At 40.6% G+C, this 22,369-nt stretch overlaps 1 protein-coding gene across 2 annotated transcripts in view; it reads right to left on the reverse strand.

Annotated features, from left to right (window-relative positions):
• The window catches only part of ACVR1 (activin A receptor type 1), a 131,148-nt gene that overhangs the window by 39,782 nt on the left and 68,997 nt on the right, over positions 1-22,369 (reverse strand). For both annotated transcript variants that reach the window (XM_070357314.1, XM_070357307.1), the window contains one exon: positions 14,119-14,192. In XM_070357314.1, the coding sequence (XP_070213415.1) occupies positions 14,119-14,185 (67 nt within the window). In that variant the 5' untranslated portion in view covers positions 14,186-14,192. The remainder of the gene's footprint in view (positions 1-14,118; positions 14,193-22,369) is intronic.

Genomic DNA, 22,369 nt, shown 5'->3' on the forward strand with positions numbered 1-22,369 from the left:
GCACGGCTGTTCCACATCCAAGTCTCCCCTCCAGACTGTGCACCCCATGAGGGGAGGAGCTGAGCCCACTCAGCTGGCCGTTAGGCTCCCCACAACTGCCTCAGCCCCTGGCGGGAGGACACGCCTGATGAACGTTTAGCTCCAGAATGAATTTTCTCTTCACAGACAGGATTTAGAGGTGGGAAGAGACATGATGCTGGTTTTCAGAGCAGACTGAGCCTATAAAGTCTTTAAATGTCAGCAGAGATCTTCAGGCAAGGCTTAGTCACCGAGCCAGCATGTCTGTGCAAACCCCTTCTCCCTGCAGGAGCTCGCCACAGCGTCACAGCTGCTCACCTACTCGGGCTTTCAAGTGTGGAAAATTGGTACTTTTTGTGGTATGGTAGGTTTTCTGTTTGCTTGTTTGTATGTGTTGGAAGAAAGAAGTAAAATGCAAGAGTTCTGAAAACAAGGAATTATTTAACATATCAATAGAAGAGCAGGGCTTTTATGGGAGGTCCTTCCAGCCTCTATGATGCTATGGTGATCAGAATGATCAAAACAGAGTGCCCTGGCTCCAGCCAGTTTAGAGAGGTCTTGCAGGACTTGCCTGCTCAGCAGGGAAAGGATGCGCCTGGTCTCTGCTCCCATTTTTCTCCTATCAGTGAAAATAATGGCATTTTCAGCAGGGAGTGAGGAAGAGTGAATTACATCATTTTCCCCTTCTTGCTCTGCTGAAGGTGATAAGGATTCCTAAGTCACCCTGCATTTGAACTGCTGAAGCTGGGGGGTGGGGGAGAGTTCCATCTGTTTATTTTGTGTCTGGGCTGACTCCTTGTCTCTGAAATAATCCCTGTAAATGAAGTCTACTGCAGCAGCCACACCTTTTATTTCAAAGCCAAAAACTCAGTCTGTGTTTAAATGACTAACAAGTTAAAGAGCATTGTGGGGTATTGACCTAAGACAATACTGGTCTGTCTCTTCCGTGATTTTTATGATTCTATGAACACAGCAAAGACTTAGCTTTAACACGTGTGCCATGTCTGTGAAGCAACTCCTTCATAGGGGAGAAATATGGGGGTCGTTATTTAATCTTTCTTCACTTTGTCTCCAAACTTCTTGAATTGGTGCTTCATATAAACAAATGATTACCAGGCCTAATGGAAAGTACCTACTGAGGAATTTTTTCCAAGACAATATACCCCTACTCCGCCCCATGTATTACTGACGATTCTTTCATCTAAGTGAAGCTCCAGTTGTTGGGAGAGTAACAGAGAGGACCACAGGCTGGAGGAGGGGGAAAGTGCACTGGGGAATTATAAACACTTCAGAGAAGTCATCTCTTGTTTAGATTCAGGAGATCCGGTGACGCGGTATCATCTATAGCACGTCTTAGGCTTGAAGCTCTGCTCACAACGTGGGAAGAGATGTTCCTGACTCATTTGGGTTGTCTCCACCACCCCTTAGGATATCTGGGGAGTGCATGGCTGCTCCAGCGAGGGTTTCCTACACAGGCTCTATACTGAAAATATACTGCATGGGACCAGACAGCAAAGAAGGGCCAACAGAGCTCCTGCTTCTGTTCCCCTCCAGAGCCCATGACCTTCTTCTCTGGGAATCAGGGACAGAGCCTCCAAGGTCGCCAATCTCTGCTTACCATCAGCCAGCCGCCACCGCACCCCACTCCCTTTCCGGAAGCTTTCAAACCACAGAGATAAACCCTTCAAAAGATGGGCAGTGCTCCAGTTTGTTAACAACAGTCTTAGACTGCCAGCCTCTAGGTATCGTGACACCCAGAGCTCAAGGCAAAAACATCTAGAAGTAGTTAAATCCAGCTAAATTCCTCCTCTCAAGCTCCCTACCCTAACCCATCCCAGAGAAAAGCAGAGATGAGATATTTTCTAGACTCTCTCTTTCCAGCCCAAATGAAGCCAAAGAGATCAAAATACTCAAGGGGGAAAAAGCTGGGGCATAGCCCAAACCTCTGACATTGCTGCTTTCCTGTCCCCCAATTTTCCAATCACGTCCCAAGGTCCTGTAGGTTCACAACTCCATGGAAGGTCAAAGAAAGAAGGAATCCCATGACTACAAGCTTTGTGCATCTGTATTATAATGTGATCTTTGCTTTGCCTATCTTTATTATCCCGTCTAAAATTGAATACAGTCCACAAGAATTCATGAACTCCTAAATTCAACACACTTAGGACTGGCTTCCTCATCATAGACTGAAGATCCTACAAGTCACCATGAAAAAAGCTGAGTGTGGGTCATTTTCAGTTTACTGTTTCTTACTGCCAAGCCCACAGAAAGGCTCCTCCAGGTGCCTACACTCTAGGTGGAAACAGAAAGCCTTTCTTCAGAGTGCTGTGAACCAGAACTGGCTTTTCAAACACACATTCCACACCCCTCACCGCCCCTCTCCCCAGCTCTGTGGCACAGCACGCCATTCCCAACTTCCATGATAATCTTGGACCTTGGCAGGAGAAAGGCAGCTAAATCCGAGATGTGTCACGAGGCCACTGGCTGGGGAGCAAGAATATCTAAACAAACCAAGGCAAGAGCAACAGGCCAGGGTTTCTGCAGAGTCCCTTTGGCTCCCATGGCTGCAGAGCACCAACAGCCTAAAGATAACCCACGTCTCTAAGAAGGGGCACTTTTAAATAGTAGCTTTAGTACTACCAGTCACTTTAGAAGTTTTTCCTTTCAGAGCCTGCTTCCATCCACACCGGCGTGCCAAGCCTGCCCAACGATGGCAAGCCCGCAGCAGAGATGAAAGCCCAGAAGGAAATGGAAAGAGTCCCAAAGGGAAACAGACAGCTCCTAACATGCTGGGATGGTATTCTGTGCCCACACTTGGACTGCTGAGAAAGAATAATCTAGCAAAGAGACACCTTGTATAAGTGATCCATTGACAGTCACGGGGGATTAATGAGCAGGTAAAAAATAAAGCAAAATAGTTTAACTCAATGTCTCCCGCTTTCTCAAACTGTGGCAGAGCACACCATGATGGCTGCTGTCCAGGGTTTTTTTTAGGAAAGCCTTTCCCTCCAAGAGGAAACACAGACCTCTCCATTTGTCAGACCCCGTTTGGCTGAGCAAGCAGAAGTGTGTGGCGTCTTCAGCACATACCGTCCACACGCAGTCACGGTGGCCACTCACTAACCACAACAGTGCCCAGTGGAACCGCTCGGAAGAGCCTGCTCCTTTTTTGTTTCCTTTGAAGCCAGGGCCAAAGTTCCCAAGATCTTCCTAAGAACCACTGAGATCCACTCAGCCCTTCACCTTAGCCAGCAGCGGAGCCCACGCTGTCCTAAATGGCAGTCGGCCCTGGGCTGGTGTACGAGGGACAGGTGCGTAGTGGGCTATTTTCAGCTGCTATCAGCTCAATCACGAGCCGCACATGCTCAGTAGGCAGGCAAGTTTTGGTTGCCTTTCCAACCCTGGGCAGCCAAGACATACACCTTTCACAGCTGCCAGGGCAACCAGCAGCCTGGTCCTCCTCCCAAGACGGGAGCAATGAAAACAGTGTAACCTGGCCAGCCACCATGCCAGCCAGCCAGCCAGCAAGCAAGCTGCACCTCTCATGTCCCTGCCCGGGTTATTCTGAGCTGGGCTTACTGACACTCCATGGCAACACAGGAACAAAGGGCCAGCTAGAGAGGGATTTAAATATCTCACAAAAGTTACTAGAAAAGTCAGCAGCTCAGCCTTCTGTTTCCATAATAAAAGTAGCGGTGGAATTATTGTTAGATTATTGTCGTTTGCTGCTGCTGTTAGAATTTGTGCACTGCCTACCACAAAGGTCTTCTCTCGGAACTAAGGGTTTTGTTTTTGTTTTGTTTTTGTTTTGTTGGCCACTATCGAGTTGCTATAGTTGGGATGCCTTTGAAAAGGCAGCACATGGGCCCTGTCTGCCCAAACCCTGCAGGAGGACTAGTTGTTCCCTGTCCCTTCACCTCTCATCTTGCTGTATGTAGCCTGTGATCCACTTCTATCACACAACTCCTTCAAAACACACAAACTGTGCCTAATTAATCTTTCAGTGGGCTTCCCAGGTGGCTCAGTAGCAAAGAATACACCTGCCAATGCAGGAGACACAGGTTCAATCTCTGGGTCGGGGAGATCCCCTGGAGAAGGAAATGGCTGTCCACTCCAGTATTCTTGCCTGGAAAATCCCATGGACAGAGGAGCCTGCTGGGCTATATAGTTCAGTAGGGCTATATAGCTCAAAACAGTCAGACACGGCGTAGTAACTAAACAACAATCCTTCAATAGCTCTCTGTGTCCTCAAGATCCAAAACAAACACCTCATGCACAAGGCCCTGCCAGGCTACTTAGGCCCTCAACTCCCAACCCAAATGCCTTCTTCAAGCTGCTCTGCCCTGCTGGACCCCCTAGGCAGAGTCTCCCACCCACCCACTTCTCTGGACTTGGCCCTTCCCCTGTTTAAAAGTCCTCCTCAGTTCTTCCTTTGCTGGTCTAATGCCTGTCCATCCTTCCAAACCCAGCCTCCCTGGACCGCTGTCCCCAGTCCCAGCCCCATGTGCCATGTAGACTCTTCCTGCTGACACCCCAGTATGGTGCTGTAACCTGTGTCTCCTCCATCTAGACTTTGACTCTTTGACAGCAGGAACCCCTTTCCAGGTATGCTGACATCACCAGTACGGATCCTTGGCCTCATGCTGATCAATCAGCTAAAAGAAAGTTAAGACTGGTTCTCTTTTCCCAAACTTGGAATAAATTCTTTGAAAGGATATGCTTTCCTGTCCTGTCCCCAATCCAGATCAGTTTCTTGGTCGCTTATAATATTCTTTTTTATATTATGATAATTATGCATTTTGTCAAATACTCATTGAGCACCAACTATGTGCTGGGCACTGTCTCAGACACTAAAGAGAAAACAAAGACCACGCCAAGTCCCGACCTCTCTCACCCTAGGGCTCACTTTGCACGGATGGCCCCTCACCACCACCCTGTTACTGTCCCACATGGCACTGCAGATAATGGCTCTTAACAGGTAAGATAACCCACATTCAGAAACACAGTAAAAAGGAAGAAGATGGCTCATGACAGTGTTTGATGCTCTTCTGAGAAAGGCCTGATTCCTATGCAGGCCAAGAGTCTTCCTTTCAGAAGGCACTCTGACTAGGAATACCGTTTAATTACCAAAAATTACCCGGCTGCTGCTGCTAAGTCAGTTCAGTCGTGTCCTACTCTGTGCAACCCCATAGATGGCAGCCCACCAGGCTCCCCCGTCCCTGGGATTCTCCAGGCAAGAACACTGGAGTGGGTTGCCATTTCCTTCTCCAATGCAGGAAAGTAAAAAGTGAAAGTGAAGTCGCTCAGTCGTGTCCGACTCTTAGCGACCCCATGGACTGCAGCCTACCAGGGTCCTCCGTCCATGGGATTTTCCAGGCAAGAGTACTGGAGTGGGTTGCCATCACCTTCTCCGAAAATTACCCTAAACCTTAGCAAAACTGACTGTTTGAAGCTCATGAAATAAGAAATGATGTGAAAGATAAACAGAAGCCATGAGTGTTTAACTCTACATGGCATTCTGCAGCATTATATATTTCACAGGAGTCAAAGTTTGAACTGGACTATTTGTTTTGCTTTCTCTATTTTTTACAATTTTCCTAAATGGGTCTGATTTATTATTATTATTTGGAGGGGAGGATTTTGTATTGGCTTGGTGTAAATATCAGAATTCAGAAAATAAACAAATTCAGCAAATAATAATAAATAAAAGAGGCTACTCCCTGCTCCAAGTCACCATTTGAATAAAAAAATATAGGTAGGGGTTTTTGTTTTTGCTTTAAGGTGTACTTCACCACCCCCTTCCAAGAGGAACTTCTCATTCTCCCTCCTGTTCCTTCTTTCCTTCCCACATCCCGCAAAAATACATATCCTCAGAAAGTCCATGCTCCACTCTAACCCATAACAAAGAATTAGATGCAGCATTGTGGAGGATCTAGGAAACACCCAGCTCTGCAGAGCTCAGATTCAGCTGATTAGAATCAGGGAGCAGCTGTTCCAGTGTTACCACCACGGCTGAGAAGGCACAAATGCAAACTTCCCTCTTCCTGTCAAATCACTGGCTTGCAGAGAGCGAATGGCAGGCTACATACAGTTGTAAAATAATAATAATAATAAAAGGTCTGGAGCAACTCTGTTGGAGACTGTCTGGGTTAGCTGTCAGAGTTCTCACCTGAGGGCAGCAAGGACTTCCGAGCAATATGAGCTCTTGGGAGCAGAGGGGAGCTGTCTTTCTTAAACTGTGGGTTATGACCCATTCTGGGTAGGCAAATCGATTTAGGAGTTCAAGAGAACGTTTCTTTCTGTCTAAATGAAATAAAACTAAATAGAATAAAAAAGAGAAGAAACAGGAGTACATTAAAATAGAGTGATAGATCTTTCATGAAATTTTCTTTTCAGATGTGTGTGAGTCCTACGCCATGATGTTTCTAAATGCAGGTGCACTGGGTCCAACTCTAAGTGTTTCTTACTGTGAGTCAGAGAAGATCTTGAAGGTTGCCCCGCCCTGCGTCTTACACTATCTTGGAATGGACATGAGTGCTGAGTAATTACGACTATTGCGTATAACCATTATCAGGGGAAGCTGCCTGAGGTCATGCTAGATGGCAGAGGGAGGTTCTCAGCAGTATTTGGAGAGTTACAAATTAATTTTTTTTTTAATTTTTAATTTTTTACCGAAGTGTGGTTTCTGGTATCCAGCAAAGTGATTCAGTTATACATACATGTATATGCTTTCTCATATTCTTTTCCACTATGGGTTGTTACAGGACACTGAATATAATAATTCCCTGTGCTAGACAGTAGGACCTTGTTTATCTAGTTTTATATATAGTAGTTTGTATCTGCTAATCCCAAACTCCTAATTTATCTCTCTCCTATGCCCTTTCCCCTTACAAATTAATTTTTTAACGTGTTTTGTTTTCCTTGGTGTTTACTTTTCAAAAGCAAAAAATAGCACACATTCCTACCAATCTCCTGCTTCCCCAGTTTTTCCATAGGGAGGAGATGGCATCCATGTTCTTCCCCCTTGAGACCGATCTCTGTAAGAGAGAAGGGTGGAAACTGTTGCACTGCCCACTCACTGCTGACCACAGGAAACCATTTAATGAGCTAGGGCCTTGGATTTGCTTTCCCATCTGTTCAATATTTGACTCTGATTGAATTTTCAAGTCCGTTCCACACCCTACCACTAACTTCTTTCATATAAATGCATTGAATATGAGCATTTTATAATGTTCACTAGGAAAAAAAAAAATTGGATGTGGCTTTAGTTTAACTACATACAGCTGAAACAAACATTCCCCAGGAAGGAAAAGCTGAAAGGAAGCTTTGTCACAGCTCACCTTGCATCAATAATACACTCACTCTGGTAGGTGAGAAAATGTGACAGTAAAGAATCGGTACCTTGAGCGTGCACAGCTTCATCTGGTATTTACATTTTAGGTCCTCATGACTAACAGCTCAGTGCATCTCATCTCTTCCCAACAAATCACTCATACGATGGTGTGTTAAAAAAAAGAAAAAGATTTTATTCTGAACAAAAGGAATAAATTATAGTAATGAGAAATGAGAGCAACAAATTTAATACGGAGACATTTCTCTTACATTCATTCACCCCTTCACGAACTTCCTGCACTCTTAATAATGAGAAATTCAAAGAAAGGCTTATTCTATTCTTCACCCCCAGTGGCAAAGAGGGGCACCTTTGTCGACCCTAACAAAAAGTCTATTGAAATGATCTCCTTCCTTCCCTTATTGGGTAATTGGGCTGGAAAGTCTGAGTAGTGATGGCTTTGGAAATACTAAAATCAAGTCAACCCAGAAAATAATTTAGTACTTAGCAATCTTCTCCAGGACAGGCCAGAATCTCTCACGGCAACAAAAGTTGCTGTAATAAAATCTAACTACGGCTTGCAAATATAATAAAATGTGGGTCATCTTAGCTTTGAAATATTTTTGAAGAAGCAGTATGGTATTCCACTCTAAGTTATTTGTGTCACGCTCATCCCTGCAGAAGCTCATGGGGACAAAGGTAAAACCAAACAAGGAGTTTCTGGGGCAAAAAATGGACTTCTCCCGGGTGGCATGATAGCAGTATTAGAGCATGATTAGTCTTATTAATGGGAAGGAAAAGGAAGGATATACGGGTAATTAGGACTCAAGTGCTCTTCTCTGTGAGAGCAAATAAAACTCTTCCTGCAGCTGGAGTTGTATATATAATGAATGTGAAAAATGCATACTAGTGTGAGAGAGAAATAAAAAACACAGACCCAGGTAAAAGGAACTCATCATTCACTATTATGAGCTCTCAAGTCAGCCTGTCATATAGGCTGGATTGAGCTGGTTCCAGTATGTGCCAGATACAATGTCAGTGGATGTAGCTAATTTAGGGTACCAAAAAATGCAAAATTCTGAAGAAGACTGATAATGACAAACTCTTGAACACTATTCCTCAAAGTATGCGTGAGTGCTAAGCAGCTTTTGTTGTGTCCGGCTCTTTGTGACCCCATGGACTGTAGCCCACCAAGCCCCTCTGTCCATGGGATTCTCCAGGCAAGAATACTAGAGTGGGTTACCATGCCTTCCTCCAGAGGATTTTTCTGACCCAGGGATCGAACTTAGGTCTCCCCCGCATTGCCGCCACCAGGGAAGCCCTGTTCAAGCTGTATAATCTTAAGCAATAGTCTAGATTAATTCAAAAGCACATTCCCACTAACCTATTTCATTAGGGTAATGGTAAGGATTATGGGAAAATAATATATATAAAACAGCCTAACATCTGACACATACTAACCACTCAATAAATAGTACCTATAAATCATTTAAAAAGTGTGGTTATAGTACGTATTTTCCAGACTCATGAGGTCTTTTTGGCCCCAGAGTATTTAGGATTCCATAGAAATTGTAAATGTTCTAAAGCAGGGGTCCCCAACCTCCGGGATCTAATGTCTGAAGATCTGAAGTGGAGCTGATGAAATAACAACTGAAATAAAGCGCACAACAGATGTGACGTGCCTGAATCGTCCTGACACCGTCCTCACCCACCTCAGCACTGTCTGTGGGAAAACTGTCCTCCACGAAAGCGGTCCCTGGTGCCAAAAAGGCTGGGGACCAAGTCAAACTTGGCCAAAATCACTGTTTGGGACCTGTTATTTAAAATGTTATCACTGTATCTCATCAGTGTTTAACAGACATTTGGGAGTATTTTGGTAGACTAAAGGAAAGAACCTTTGTTTCTTCTATTTGTTTTTAATAGACTAAAAGGAGTACAATACCCAACAACATATATTAGAATTCTATTTTATGCACCAAGAATGCCACCTAGCTCCACTGAAGCCCAATTAATATGGTGCCACAGCTACTCTAATACAAACATCAAACATGGGTCCATTTCCTTGGTCATCTAAAACCCTGCAAGAGACAATCTATGAGGCTCATATAAAGCTTTTAGTTATCTTCCCTATTATTTACCTCTTTCAGTTAAGTATTTTGTACTTAACATTTACTTTATGACTAATGTTGAGTATATTAGAGTGTATTACAATTAAGGGTTCTCAGTGGTGTTTTAAAAACTTTTTCTAGTAAACATGCAAAAACAAAGAATCTTTTCATAGAATATGCTGTTGATAGTTAACAAGGAGTTGAGTCATAGAAGGAAGACAAGACTAATATGATTACAGCACTCTAGGTTACAGCTGGATATTGTTTTTTTTAAAAAAAGCTATTGTAACTAAAGGATGATGTGTTTTTTCCATACTTATAAACATGCTAGTGGTGGTGTTATATTCAATAGCAAAACCTTAGTGGCATCCATTTCCATTTCAGCCAGACTAACGCATTTCATTACAGATCTTCGCTGTGGCATTAAGAGGTCATTTGCTTGATTCTTTGGGCGGCTTAAGAGCTTAAAGCAGGAAAAAACAACCAATGGCTGAATTGCTAATACTTTTTCATAACAGCCCTTTTCACTTCCTCTTCCCCCATTCGTTCTCCACTTCTTCTCTGTTCATACTACATTTCTACCTCAATTTCTTTTCCACTCTCTTTTTTTTCTATTGTGCCTACATCATGAGTCCAACCAGGACAGCGCGTGAAACTTGAAGGACTGCCCTACCATACTGTTTATCTAAAGAAGCACATGGAATTTGGAGGGATTTCATTTCACAATGGTCTTTACATTTTTGTTTTATTATGATCATATTGTATAGCCACAAAAAAGGGAAAATCTGAGCAACTTGCCTTTTGTCTCTAGCCATTATCAAGTGTCCTCTGGGGGATAAAATAAACTCCTCAGCTGAGAACTATGGTTAACCCATCAAATGTTCCCAGTCCATTTCTTCTTATTCCTCATTCCTTCAACCTAAGACCATTCAACCTATCTTCTAGTTAATATACCTTCTACTCCTTTAAACTTCCATGCAGGATCCTTATTTCATATCTTTTTGGTGCTAATTTAAATGACTGCAATATTATTGGACTCTGTCAAACAACACTGCTTAGAGTGGGATACAGACTTTTGATACCTAAATTGGTTGACAATAGTGCTTTCCAACGGAGAAGGCAATGGCACCCCACTCCAGTACTCTTGCCTGGAAAATTCCATGGATGGAGGAGCCTGGTGGGCTGCAGTCCATGGGGTCACCGAGGGTCGGACATGACTGAGCGACTTCACTTTCCCTTTTCACTTTCATGCATTGGAGAAGGAAATGGCAACCCGCTCCAGTGTTCTTGCCTGGAGAATCCCAGGGACGGGGAAGCCTGGTGGGTTGCTGTCTATGGGGTCACACAGAGTCAGACACGACTGAAGCGACTTAGCAGCAGCAGCAGCAGTGCTTTCCAATAGAAACATAGTAGGAACTACTTTATGTAACTGTAAATTTTCATAGTTGTAAAAAGGAACAGATAAAATTCACATTTTTACTGTCTTCAAAACCCAGTGTGTCTTTATACTTATCAGCACATCTCAATTTGTATTAGCTGCAATGAGAGTGCTCAGTAGCTACATATGGCTAGCTCCCAGACAGGACAATGCAAATCTATAATATATGTCAATGAATATGGGAAGGAAGCAGGAACAGATCAAATATGATGCTTTTGAACTGTGGTGTTGGAGAAGACTCTTGAGAGTCCCTTGGACTGCAAGGAGATCCAACCAGTCCATTCTGAAGGAGATCAGCCCTGGGATTTCTTTGGAAGGAATGATGCTGAAGCTGAAACTCCAGTACTTTGGCCACCTCATACGAAGAGTTGACTCATTGGAAAAGACTCTGATGCTAGGAGGGATTGGGGGCAGGAGGAGAAGGGGACAACAGAGGATGAGATGGCTGGATGGCATCACTGACTCGATGGACATAAGTCTGAGTGAACTCTGGGAGTTGGTAATGGACAGGGAGGCCTGGTGTGTTGTGATTCATAGGGTCACAAAGAGTCGGACACGACTGAGCGACTGAACTGAACTGAATTGAACATATAACAAAATAGACTTCTAGTATATCAAGTACTGTTTTTCCAGTGTTGGCTATACTAACTTGTCATATTATATGCCTCCTTGGAAACTTATCCAATGTATAAAGCCGATCACTATACCCCCAAGAGCCTGTAACAGACACATAAGTCTTACTGGCCGATCTGATCACAAGGCTGAGATTCACACCATAAGCACCACTTTTCATGGAGCAACCTTTTTAAAATAAAGTTCAAACTGCTTAATGCACAATAAAATATAGTTCATTTATATATCTAGAAAGATTTATACCAACATGCTAAAAGCAATTACATGTAAGTGCAGGGAATTATAGGCAGCTTTTATTTTCTTTTTCTCTTGATTATCTCTTTTGTGGACTCTGCATGGGCAGTATCATCCTTAAGTAGCCTTTTACAAATGGGGAGAAGAGAAGATAGAATGAGTAAAGCCCACAGATGCCAAAGCATTTTGCCCATGTGATCTCACACAACTAAGTTACCTGTGCCCCTTTAGGGTCTCACTGTTCCACTAAGCATTTATTCACATGAAAACTCTTTGTATAATTAATTGAACTTAATACCTAACACTTTTATACATAAAAATAGAAAGTATGTCTTACACTGTCTTAATGTATATGAAATTTACTCAAAATATAGCCACTGTGTCAATCAAGGGACAAATAGTCCCTGTTTTGATTCTACCAAAATTTGTTCACCAATTCAGAAAATTCAATCACTGCAGGCAACATCACTTGTGCTAATTAAATCACCAATATAATAAATTCACTAGTACCAATAAGAATACAAACATTTATATACACACACATATATATTAATCTTTGATGTCTTAGAAAACAGAAAAGATACCAATACATTTTCTGTTTTCTAAGACATCAAAGATTAATATATATATGTGTACATAAATGTTTGTATTCTTATACAAACATCTGTTACTTCATTATATCTTATAGTGTACTCATGTCCAACTATACTATATTACATTTGCCTATAAATACCATTTTAATTATATGGCATAGTTAATTACATATTATTTTAAGAGAATTTTCTATTTCAGATAAGGAATTACACTGAATTTTTAAAACTTACATTTATAAGAAAGGTATGGTATGTATAAGAATTACATTTTAAGAAAATCAAGGGGCATTATCAAATATATATTATAAAAAGGGGGTGTTCATATGCCCCAAAAAATCTAGACACAGAACTTATACCCCCCTCATAAAAATTATTCAATTAATATTAATAGATCACAGACCTAACTGTAACATACAAACACTATAAACTCCTATTAATAATGCAGAAAATCTAGATGACCTCATTGAGTAAAGCAATAACGTTTTAGAAGTATGATCCATGAAAGAAACAATTAATAAGCTGGACTCCATTAAAATTAAAAACTTCTGCCCTGTGAAAGATAATGTCAAAAGAACAACAAGACAAACCACAGACTGGGAGAAAACATATACCAAAGACATATTTGATAAAGGACTGTTATCCAAAACATGCAAAGAACTCTAAAAATTAAATAATAAGAAAACAAACAACCCAATTAGAAAATGGGCCAAAAACCTTAAAAACACTTAAATAAAGATATACAGATGGCAAATAAGCACATGAAAAGATGTGCTTTTTTGCATACTTCATACATCATCAGGGAAACACAAATTAAAAGAATGAGACACTACCACATACCTGTAAGAACGGCCAAAATCTAGAACACAGTTACTACCACAGGCTGGTAAGAATGTGGAACAGTAGGAACTCTCAGACATTGCTAGCGGGAATGCAAAATGCAACAGCCACTTTGGAAAACAGCTTAGCAGTTTCTAACAAAACTAGACATATTCTAACATACAACCCAGCAATCACAATCCTTGTTGTTTGAGGAGTTGAAAACTTACACCCACACAAAATCCAGTACACAGATGTTTACAGAAGCTTTATTCATAACTGCCAAAACTTGGAAGCAATCAAGATGACCTTCAGTAGTTGAAGGGATTAATAAACTATGGTACATTCAGACAATGAAACAGAACTATTAAGCCATGAACAGACATGGAGGAAACACAGAAGTGTAATACTAGGTGAAAGAAGCCAATATGAAAAGGCTATACAGTGTATGAATCCAATTACATGACACTCTAGAAAAGACAAACTATGGAGGCAATAGAAGCATCAGCAGTGGGCAGATGTTGCAGAGGTGGAGCAGGACGAATAGGTGGAGCTTAGCGGATTTTTAGGGGAGTAAAATACTCTGATACTTTAACAACAGATATAAGTCATTTTACATTTGACCAAACCCATAAAATGTACACCACCAAGAGTGCACCCTAATATACACAAACTATAAACTGGGATGATTATGATGTGTCAATGTAGGTTCATCAATTATAACAAATGGATCACTTTGGTTGGGGAAATGTTGATAATGGAGAAGGCCATACATGTGTGCGGGAAGTAGATGACAAATCCCTTTGCCTTCCTTTCAACAGCTCTAAAAAATAGTCTTAAAAATGGGGGAAGAGGAGGATTAAGTCTGACAGGATTAAGAACAAGCTAGTTGACAGTAAAGTGAACATTACACAGTATGCTTATCCTACCCAACTGTGAGCCACTTACCTTCCATACTAGGGGAAGGGAAAGCAATCATCACGAGCACAGGAAGAATCATCACTCCATCCACCATTGTAAAACTGTGGAGGGAAAAAATAAGAGAGTTCAGTAAACCAAAAAAAAATGTAACTGCAGGAGGACAAATGAAGCATACCATCTTCGTACTTGTCATTCAAGGCCTTTCTTACAAATCCCTCTTACATATGTTGCCTTACTTCTTAGTAATTTAAATATGTACCCTTTACATGGATCTAAATAAATCATCTTAAAGGGTTAATCAGATTTCTCTCCTACTGGTGGCCAATCCAAGACAACATTCTCTGAGTCTACCCTCTTATAAAGAGCTCAAAAGGGAAATGAAAAATTCTCAGTTATAAGGCTAAGTATTCCTAAAGGACTTATAAGGATGGGTATTCGTAAAGGACTTAAGTTTGAATTTTATCTTATTCCACTGAACTCAGAATTGGCAACAAGAATTCTGAGACGCATGAATAGACTGTTCTAACATGATTCTCCAAGCCAGGCTTCAGCAATATGTGAACTGTGAACTTCCAGATGTTCAAGGTGGTTTTAGAAAAGGCAGAGGAACCAGAGATCAAATTGCCAACATCCACTGTATCATCAAAAAAGTAAGAGAGTTCCAGAAAAACATCTATTTCTGCTTTATTGACTATGCCAAAGCCTTTGACTGTGTGGATCACAATAAACTGTGGAAAATTCTGAAAGAGATGGGAATACCAGACCACCTGACCTGCCTCTTGAGAAACCTGTATGCAGGTCAGGAAGCAACAGTTGGAACTGGACATGGAACAACAGACTGGTTCCAAATAGGGAAAGGAGTACGTCAAGGCTGTATATTGTCACCCTGCTTATTTAATTTCTATGCAGAGTACATTATGAGAAACGCTGGGCTGGAAGAAGCACAAGCTGGAATCAAGATTGCCAGGAGAAATATCAATAACCTCAGATATGCAGATGACACCACCCTTATGGCAGAAAGTGAAGAGGAACTAAAAAGCCTCTTGATGAAAGTAAAAGAGGAGAGTGAAAAAGTTGGCTTAAAGCTCAACATTCAGAAAACAAAGATCATGGCATCTGGTCCCATCACTTCATGGGAAATAGATGGGGAAACAGTGGAAACAGTGTCAGACTTTATTTTGGGGGGCTCCAAAATCACTGCAGATGGTGACTGCAGCTATGAAATTAAAAGACACTTACTCCTTGGAAGGAAAGTTATGACCAACCTAGATAGCATATTCAAAAGCAGAGACATTACTTTGCCAACAAAGGTCTGTCTAGTCAAGGCTATGGTTTTTCCAGTGGTCATGTATGGATGTGAGAGTGGGACTGTGAAGAAAGCTGAGCGCTGAGGAATTGATGCTTTTGAACTGTGGTGTTGGAGAAGACTCTTGAGAGTCCCTTGGACTGCAAGGAGATCCAACCAGTCCATTCTGAAGGCCATCAGCCCTGGGATTTCTTTGGAAGGAATGATGCTAAAGCTGAAACTCCAGTACTTTGGCCACCTCATGTGAAGAGCTGACTCACTGGAAAAGACTCTGATGCTGGAAGGGATTGAGGGCAAGAGGAGAAGGGGACGACAGAGGATGAGATGGCTGGATGGCATCACTGACTCGATGGACATGAGTCTGAGTGAACTCTGGGTGTTGGTGATGGACAGGGAGGCCTGGCGTGCTGCGATTCATGGAATCGCAAAGAGTCAGACACGACTGAGCGACTGAACTGAACTGAACATGATGCTAAAGATTAAGTGACTGAATAATCCAAGCCAAATTACTATGTTTGAGCTTTACTTTTCCTCAAAAGGATTAGAGGGGAAGCAATTTACAATCATCATACAGCGCTAAAAAAAAAAAAAAAAAAACACACACACACAAAACTATAGCTTACACTTCATCTAGGACAAAGCAATGTATTCTTACATTACTTTAAATTTACCAAAGCATAGACACAATCAAGACAGGAAGAAATCAAATGAAACTTTAACCTATGAAACTATATTGGAGAGAAAATAAGATATATAAACTTTAAGTTGATACTGCCCTAAAACTACATGGGCAGAAGCTCAATGTTCTGAGTCAAAGGACAGCAACAGAGAACTTTTCCATTCGAGTAATTCCTGAAAAATTTTGGAAATTATGATGAGAGTTTGGTTATACTAATTCTTTATTACAAAAATAATTTTAAAAAATTAAACCCTGAACTAGTTGCAATCTTCTGGATGGCAAAAATAAAGAGAAAATGGGTAAAGTTCTTTAATGAAAAGGCTCATGTGCTATGTTACTCTTATAGCTTTAAAGCAAAGAATAAGAACCCATTGCTATCTAAGCTGTTTGGAATGGACACCTTCTGACTCATCATCTTAAAATCAAAATTTTTTGTTAGTGATTGTTCATGCCCCACACCTCTATTCTGTCTTACCACCCCAATTTGTCTACAATTGCATTTCAGACTCTCTCTTCTCTAACAGCAAGGTGAGAGAAAGGGTTAAAGGAGAGTTTAATGGACTTCCTTTTTTTACTTTTAAAAGCACATGAAACTTGAGAGACCCTTTTTTCTGTTTCCGTTGTTGTTATTATTATTTCCATGTTCACCACAGATCTTTTCTAGAGCAAGCCCTTATTTAATATACAAATGCCTCACCTCCCCCTGGGATCCTTACAAAGATCTGTGCCTTTGAACAGAAGCACTCTGTTGGTTCCCTCCACTCCAGGTGACCTGAGCCTCCCCTCTACCTCTCTCCTACCCAACTCCCTCCTCCTGCCATTCATGATCCAGTTCAAAAAGCAAATGCCTGGTGCAATAGCTCTCCATCAGCAGCGATTTCACCCCTCTCAGCACTGGTCTAACACGGCTCAGAATTAATCATTTGTCTATGTCAATCTCCAGCACTGGCCTACTTGCCCCCAAAGGGGTACATACTTCCACAGGCCATAGAAAATAATGCATTAAATTATGGAATGAATATACTAAAACTTGCATCCTATTTAAAAAATGATTTAATCTAATAGAGTGGTAACTTCATCTTTTATGACAGTCTACTACAAGAGGTATCTTGCCGAAGTGGGAGTTACCTAATGTGAAAGAGTGGACATGGTTTGCTTCTAGAATAGTCAGGCTTGAAGGTTTATTTAAGTAGAATCACAGGTTGTAAAGAATCCACGTGCAATGAGGGAGACTTTGGTTTGATCCCTGGGTTGGGAAGATCCCCTGGAGAAGGGAAAGGCTACCCACTCCAGTATTCTGGCCTGAAGAATTCCATGGACTGTATAGTCCATGGAGTCGCAAAGAGTCAGAAAAGACTGAGCGACTTTCACTTTAACAGGTTGTTATGGCTAGATACAATGAAATGAGCCCTCTCCAAATTGCAAGTATTCAAATCCATTAAGGAAACTACAGATTAAATATGTTATTAATGAGTACCAGAGAATAGTAAGAAAATGGTGGAGCTGATATAACTATTCCTAGTGGTTAGTCAGTTTACTAGAGAAAAGCAATTAACATTTAGTTCAATGTGACATGAAGCAGGCTCACCAACTTCAAAATTAAAAAATACATTAAAAACTGATTTCCATCCAGTATCACAAACAATAAACATTATCCTGAGTGACTTGAGATTTTCGTCAATAATACAATGTCATTACCATTAGCAATACCATAAATATTTCACCTTAAGTCTTTTTAAAAATTCTACTTTATGTATGTTTTATAGTAGTAGATTTATTTTATATAACACTTATAAGCAACATACACACTGAGGGTATACACTGAAAAAGCTTTTTAACTGATGAGATATAATCATCAAAAGCCTTTGAAAACCACTGAACTATTACAGTCTTATCTTTGAATTTCCAGCCCATCTTTTCTCCTTCCTTCCACAACTATTGGAAGCCTGCTATCAACAAAACAACTTGAAATTTTTCCGGAGGGTGGAGCAGCTTCCCTGGGGAGATTATATCTAAACAGGAACTAGAAAGATGAGTAGGAGGTACTACAAAAAGGGCGAGAGTATGTGAGTTCTCGTTTGTGTGTGTGCATGCGCATGTGTTTGTGTTGGAGCGGTGAACATTCTGGTGGAGACAGGCGGGCATTTAAGGAAAAAGGCAGTTTCTTGGCTTCAACACAGACCCTGTGGCCAGGGGAAGCATGGTGCATTCTGAGGACTTAAGACATATTTCACATGAAAAAAAAAAACACCAGGCTAGGATACAGAGAGCTTATAGAGAAGAGTGATAAGGAGAGAAAACCCAAGAAGGCCGGGGAAGTAGCCCCCAACCAGAACCTGGGTAAAACATGGTAAGCCCTAGTAAGTAATCCCCCTACTCACCTCCCTACATTCAAAGCCTTCTCCACTCCACTGTCCTTAGCACACCAACTGGCCAGCTTCCTGCCTGTCTCTGGACCTCTCTATATACGTTGCTGCTACTCCCAGTGATTGGGCCCATCTTTCAGGACCCAATCTGGCAAATTCCTACTCATCTTTCAAGTCTCTAATGTCACTACCTTCTAGAAGCTTTCCTATATCCTCATATTCCCTCATTATACTCTCACATACCATTTTGTTGATTTCATTCATAGCACTTATCATAATTAATAATTACATATTCATACTCATGTGTGTGCTTTGGAACATCTGCCTCCCTCACTAGACTATAAACATTATAGTAAAACTATAGTCTATTTTGTTCATCGCTACCAAGCCAAGTAGGTGCACATTTAATACTTGCTGAATTCAAATTTCCCCTGAACTAATCAGTTCGATTTAACTTTAAATTCCAAAGAATTAGCAATGCCCCCTCCACACTCCTAACACACAAGTACCTGCAAAGGAATAGCAAGATTAAGGCATTTATCAACTGTTAACTTTATTATCTAGAATTTAGTGCAGGTAGTAATAGTCAGCAGGTAACAAGTCCAAAGGTTTAAAATCAAGAATTCTTTCACAATTTAAAAAATAATTCTAAAGACAATCACCACTGGCAATTTTTCCTGTCACAAAACCAACAAAAGTTCATGCCCCTAAACACCTTTTAACTGATTATTATTGTGCAAGCAAAATTGAAACAATAATTTAGGCTCCTAAATGGAAAACAGGGGAGGGAAAAAAAGGAGTTAAAAATTCAGGCTTCCAAACAAAATCTGCTGTTTAGAGATAGATAGCTCAAAACCTGCCAAAAATCTTTGGGGAAAAAATGTCAGCATCACTTCTTGGTCACCACTTTTTCAGTGTCTGGACTGCCTTTGCTGACCAGTTAACTCAGCTATTAAAAAAGGGTACTTTCAAAAGTAAAAAGGTAAACAAAATGCAGAAAGGAGAATATTCTGGAATAAATTTTCTGATCATATTTTACTTATGAAAAACATCAATATGATAATGTTCCAACTTGAAGCCCCAGGGATCTATAAGTTTAAAATATGCTAAGAAGAAAACACTGTTTTTAAAAGTAATTTTAAAAGTACTCCTCTGTACTCAAGTATTTTTAGCTAAGGAGTTTCAAATGTGGGCTGGCCCCAAAGAGAAACCGATAATGGGAGAAGAGATTGGCGATAATCAATAGTTCAGGGATGTTTTAATTCAGTGATTTAAAAAATTTTTGATCTCAGAATCTCTTTATACTCTTGAAAATTATTGAGAACTCTAAGGAACTTGTCTATGTGGGCTATTTCTATCAACAGTTATTCTATTAGAAATTTTTAAATTTTTTAATGGAGAATGTTTTAATTACTATTTGTTTTTAAATAACAACATATTATCCCATTTTTTCTCAATTAAAAAAAAAAAAAAAATAAATGGAAACACAAATGTAGAGAAAAAATGTATGGATACCAAAGGGGGAAAGGTTTGGGCGGGCGGGGGGTGGGGGGGGGGGGCAGGAAAATGGGAGATTGGGATTGATGTACCTACACTATTGATACTACGTATAAAATAGGTAACTAGTGAGAACCTACCGCACAGCTCAGGGAACTCTACTCAGTGCTCTAATAGTGACCTAAATGGAAAGGAAATTCAAAAACACAGGGGATCTATGTATATGTATAGCTGATTTACTCTACTGTACAGCAAAAACGAATACAACATTGTAAAGCAACTATACTCCAATAAAAATTTAAAAATTTTTTTTAATTTTTAAGAAGTATATTCCCCCCCTCAAAAAAAATTGTAGTGAGAAAAATGGTATTATTATGCATTTTGACAAATCTCTATGTTTGGCTTAGTAGAAAGCAACTGGATTCTCATATATGACTCTGCATTCAATCTGTTATGACATGTGGCATCAGCTGAAACATAGAGAATCCAGCTTCACACATGAATATGTCTGTGTGACTGAAAGAAGAAGACACTGTGGAACACCCCTGAGATAGTCCTAGAAACTCCAGAGAATCCTGGACCATGCTTTGAGAATGGGTGCCTCACTCCTAAAAGATCGATTCTTCTACCATACCAGGTAATCAGATGGTACTAAATATTTTAAGCTGAGCATTTGCTCAATACCTGACAAAAATGTTACTGTTCCACAGGTTAAGAAATATCTTTAAACTCCCTCACATCAAAGAAGTACATAAGTCCAGTGGTCAAGGGAAGCCATTATACACATCTATTTCATGTTGGAATAGCATTTTATGGATGCAATTAAATAGTGTTTAAATGAGACATGAAACTGATCAGAAGGGATCCAGTATCCATCTGCAATCCAACTGAATCCTTTTGCAATATTCTAAGCCCTAAATCCATAACTGAAAACACCCATAGGCTACTGGGGGTTATAGAATATTACCTGAAGGAGTCAGAGTACAAAATTTTGCCTCCAGTACATACCAAATCCTTGCTGTTCTTGAATAGTGCTCTCTATCCCTGGTAACTGATCTTAATATTTCAGACACAAGGCAAAGAGAGCTACTCAGAAAAAGGATAGGGACCTCCTGTCTTAACTCACATCCCTTCTTTAAATCAGTATCATCTCTTACAATGTCTCAGGACTGCTCCCATGGGAGACAGGACAGTCCCACGATATTCTACTAAAAACAGACAAACCATCAGGGCAAAATAGGACTGCTTCCCAAATCCCATGGTACTTTTCAAACTCCATTTATAGATCAGACTGATATTCAGTTAAGGAGCTAGTCTTTAGCTCAATCTTTAACATGTGTGGGCTTGAGACCAGGTTTGGCACTTCTTTTTCTCATCACAGTTTTACAGCTGGATAAAGCCACTGATACACTGCAACACATTCCCTCAAAAATCACAAAGCATTTTGATGTCAGTCACAGAATAACCACAAGTATAGTACACTTCTATATTCAACCTTTAGGGCTCATATTAAGTAATCTAGTTGATTATTATTGATACTATAAAAGATAATTATTGATACAGTAAAAGATACTTCTAACACCTAGACTTATGAACAGCATACAATTTGTCATCCGTATGTAGAGGATGAAAGAGAAGCTGCAAGAGGAACCCTGAGATTCTTTCGCATCAGAAAATCCTACAAAATGTCCATTTGTCTGGCCTGGTGGCCTAGATTTATTAGCTTTGTCCATTTGTTCAGTGAATAATTCACTGGGCACCTACTCGTTCAATAGGGACTTGTTTGATATTCTTCTCAATTCAACTTCTAACAATCTCCAAGTTAGAATCTTGAAAGATAGGTTGTACATTCATCCATTCCTATTTTGAATGACTTTTCCACCATTCACGTAAAGATGCTCACTCACTGTTGGTGAGGACTATCATGACTGTCCTGTTATGTATCTTTTATATGGCCTATCCTATGCCTACCACAAGGGAAAAAAAAATTTCCCTTTAATATAATATAAATTAGAGTGATTCCGCTTTCCCTCAGTTATTTGTCAACACCACATCGTTAGTACAGTAACAGTAGTGATACTTAGGTAACCAAGCACTGTGCTTAGGGACCCTATGTATTATCTTGTTTAACCTCTCCCCAAAACACTCTATAACAGGGGTCCCCAACTTCAGGGTTTCAAGCCTGATGATCTGAGGTAGGGCTAATGTAATAATGATAGAAATATAGTGCATGATATATGTAATGTGCTGGATTCATCCTGAAACCGTCCCCCTCTCCCCCATGATGGAAACACTGTCTTCCACGAAACCAGTCCCTGGAGCCAAAAAGGCTGGGGACCACTGCTCTAAAATAAATATTCATATTAATTCCATTTTACCAACAAGAAAAATCAGTAGGTAGGTAGAAGTAACTCACTCAAGGACACAAAG

Source organism: Bos mutus, chromosome 2, assembly GCF_027580195.1.
Source record: "Bos mutus isolate GX-2022 chromosome 2, NWIPB_WYAK_1.1, whole genome shotgun sequence".
Taxonomy (NCBI): domain Eukaryota; kingdom Metazoa; phylum Chordata; class Mammalia; order Artiodactyla; family Bovidae; genus Bos; species Bos mutus.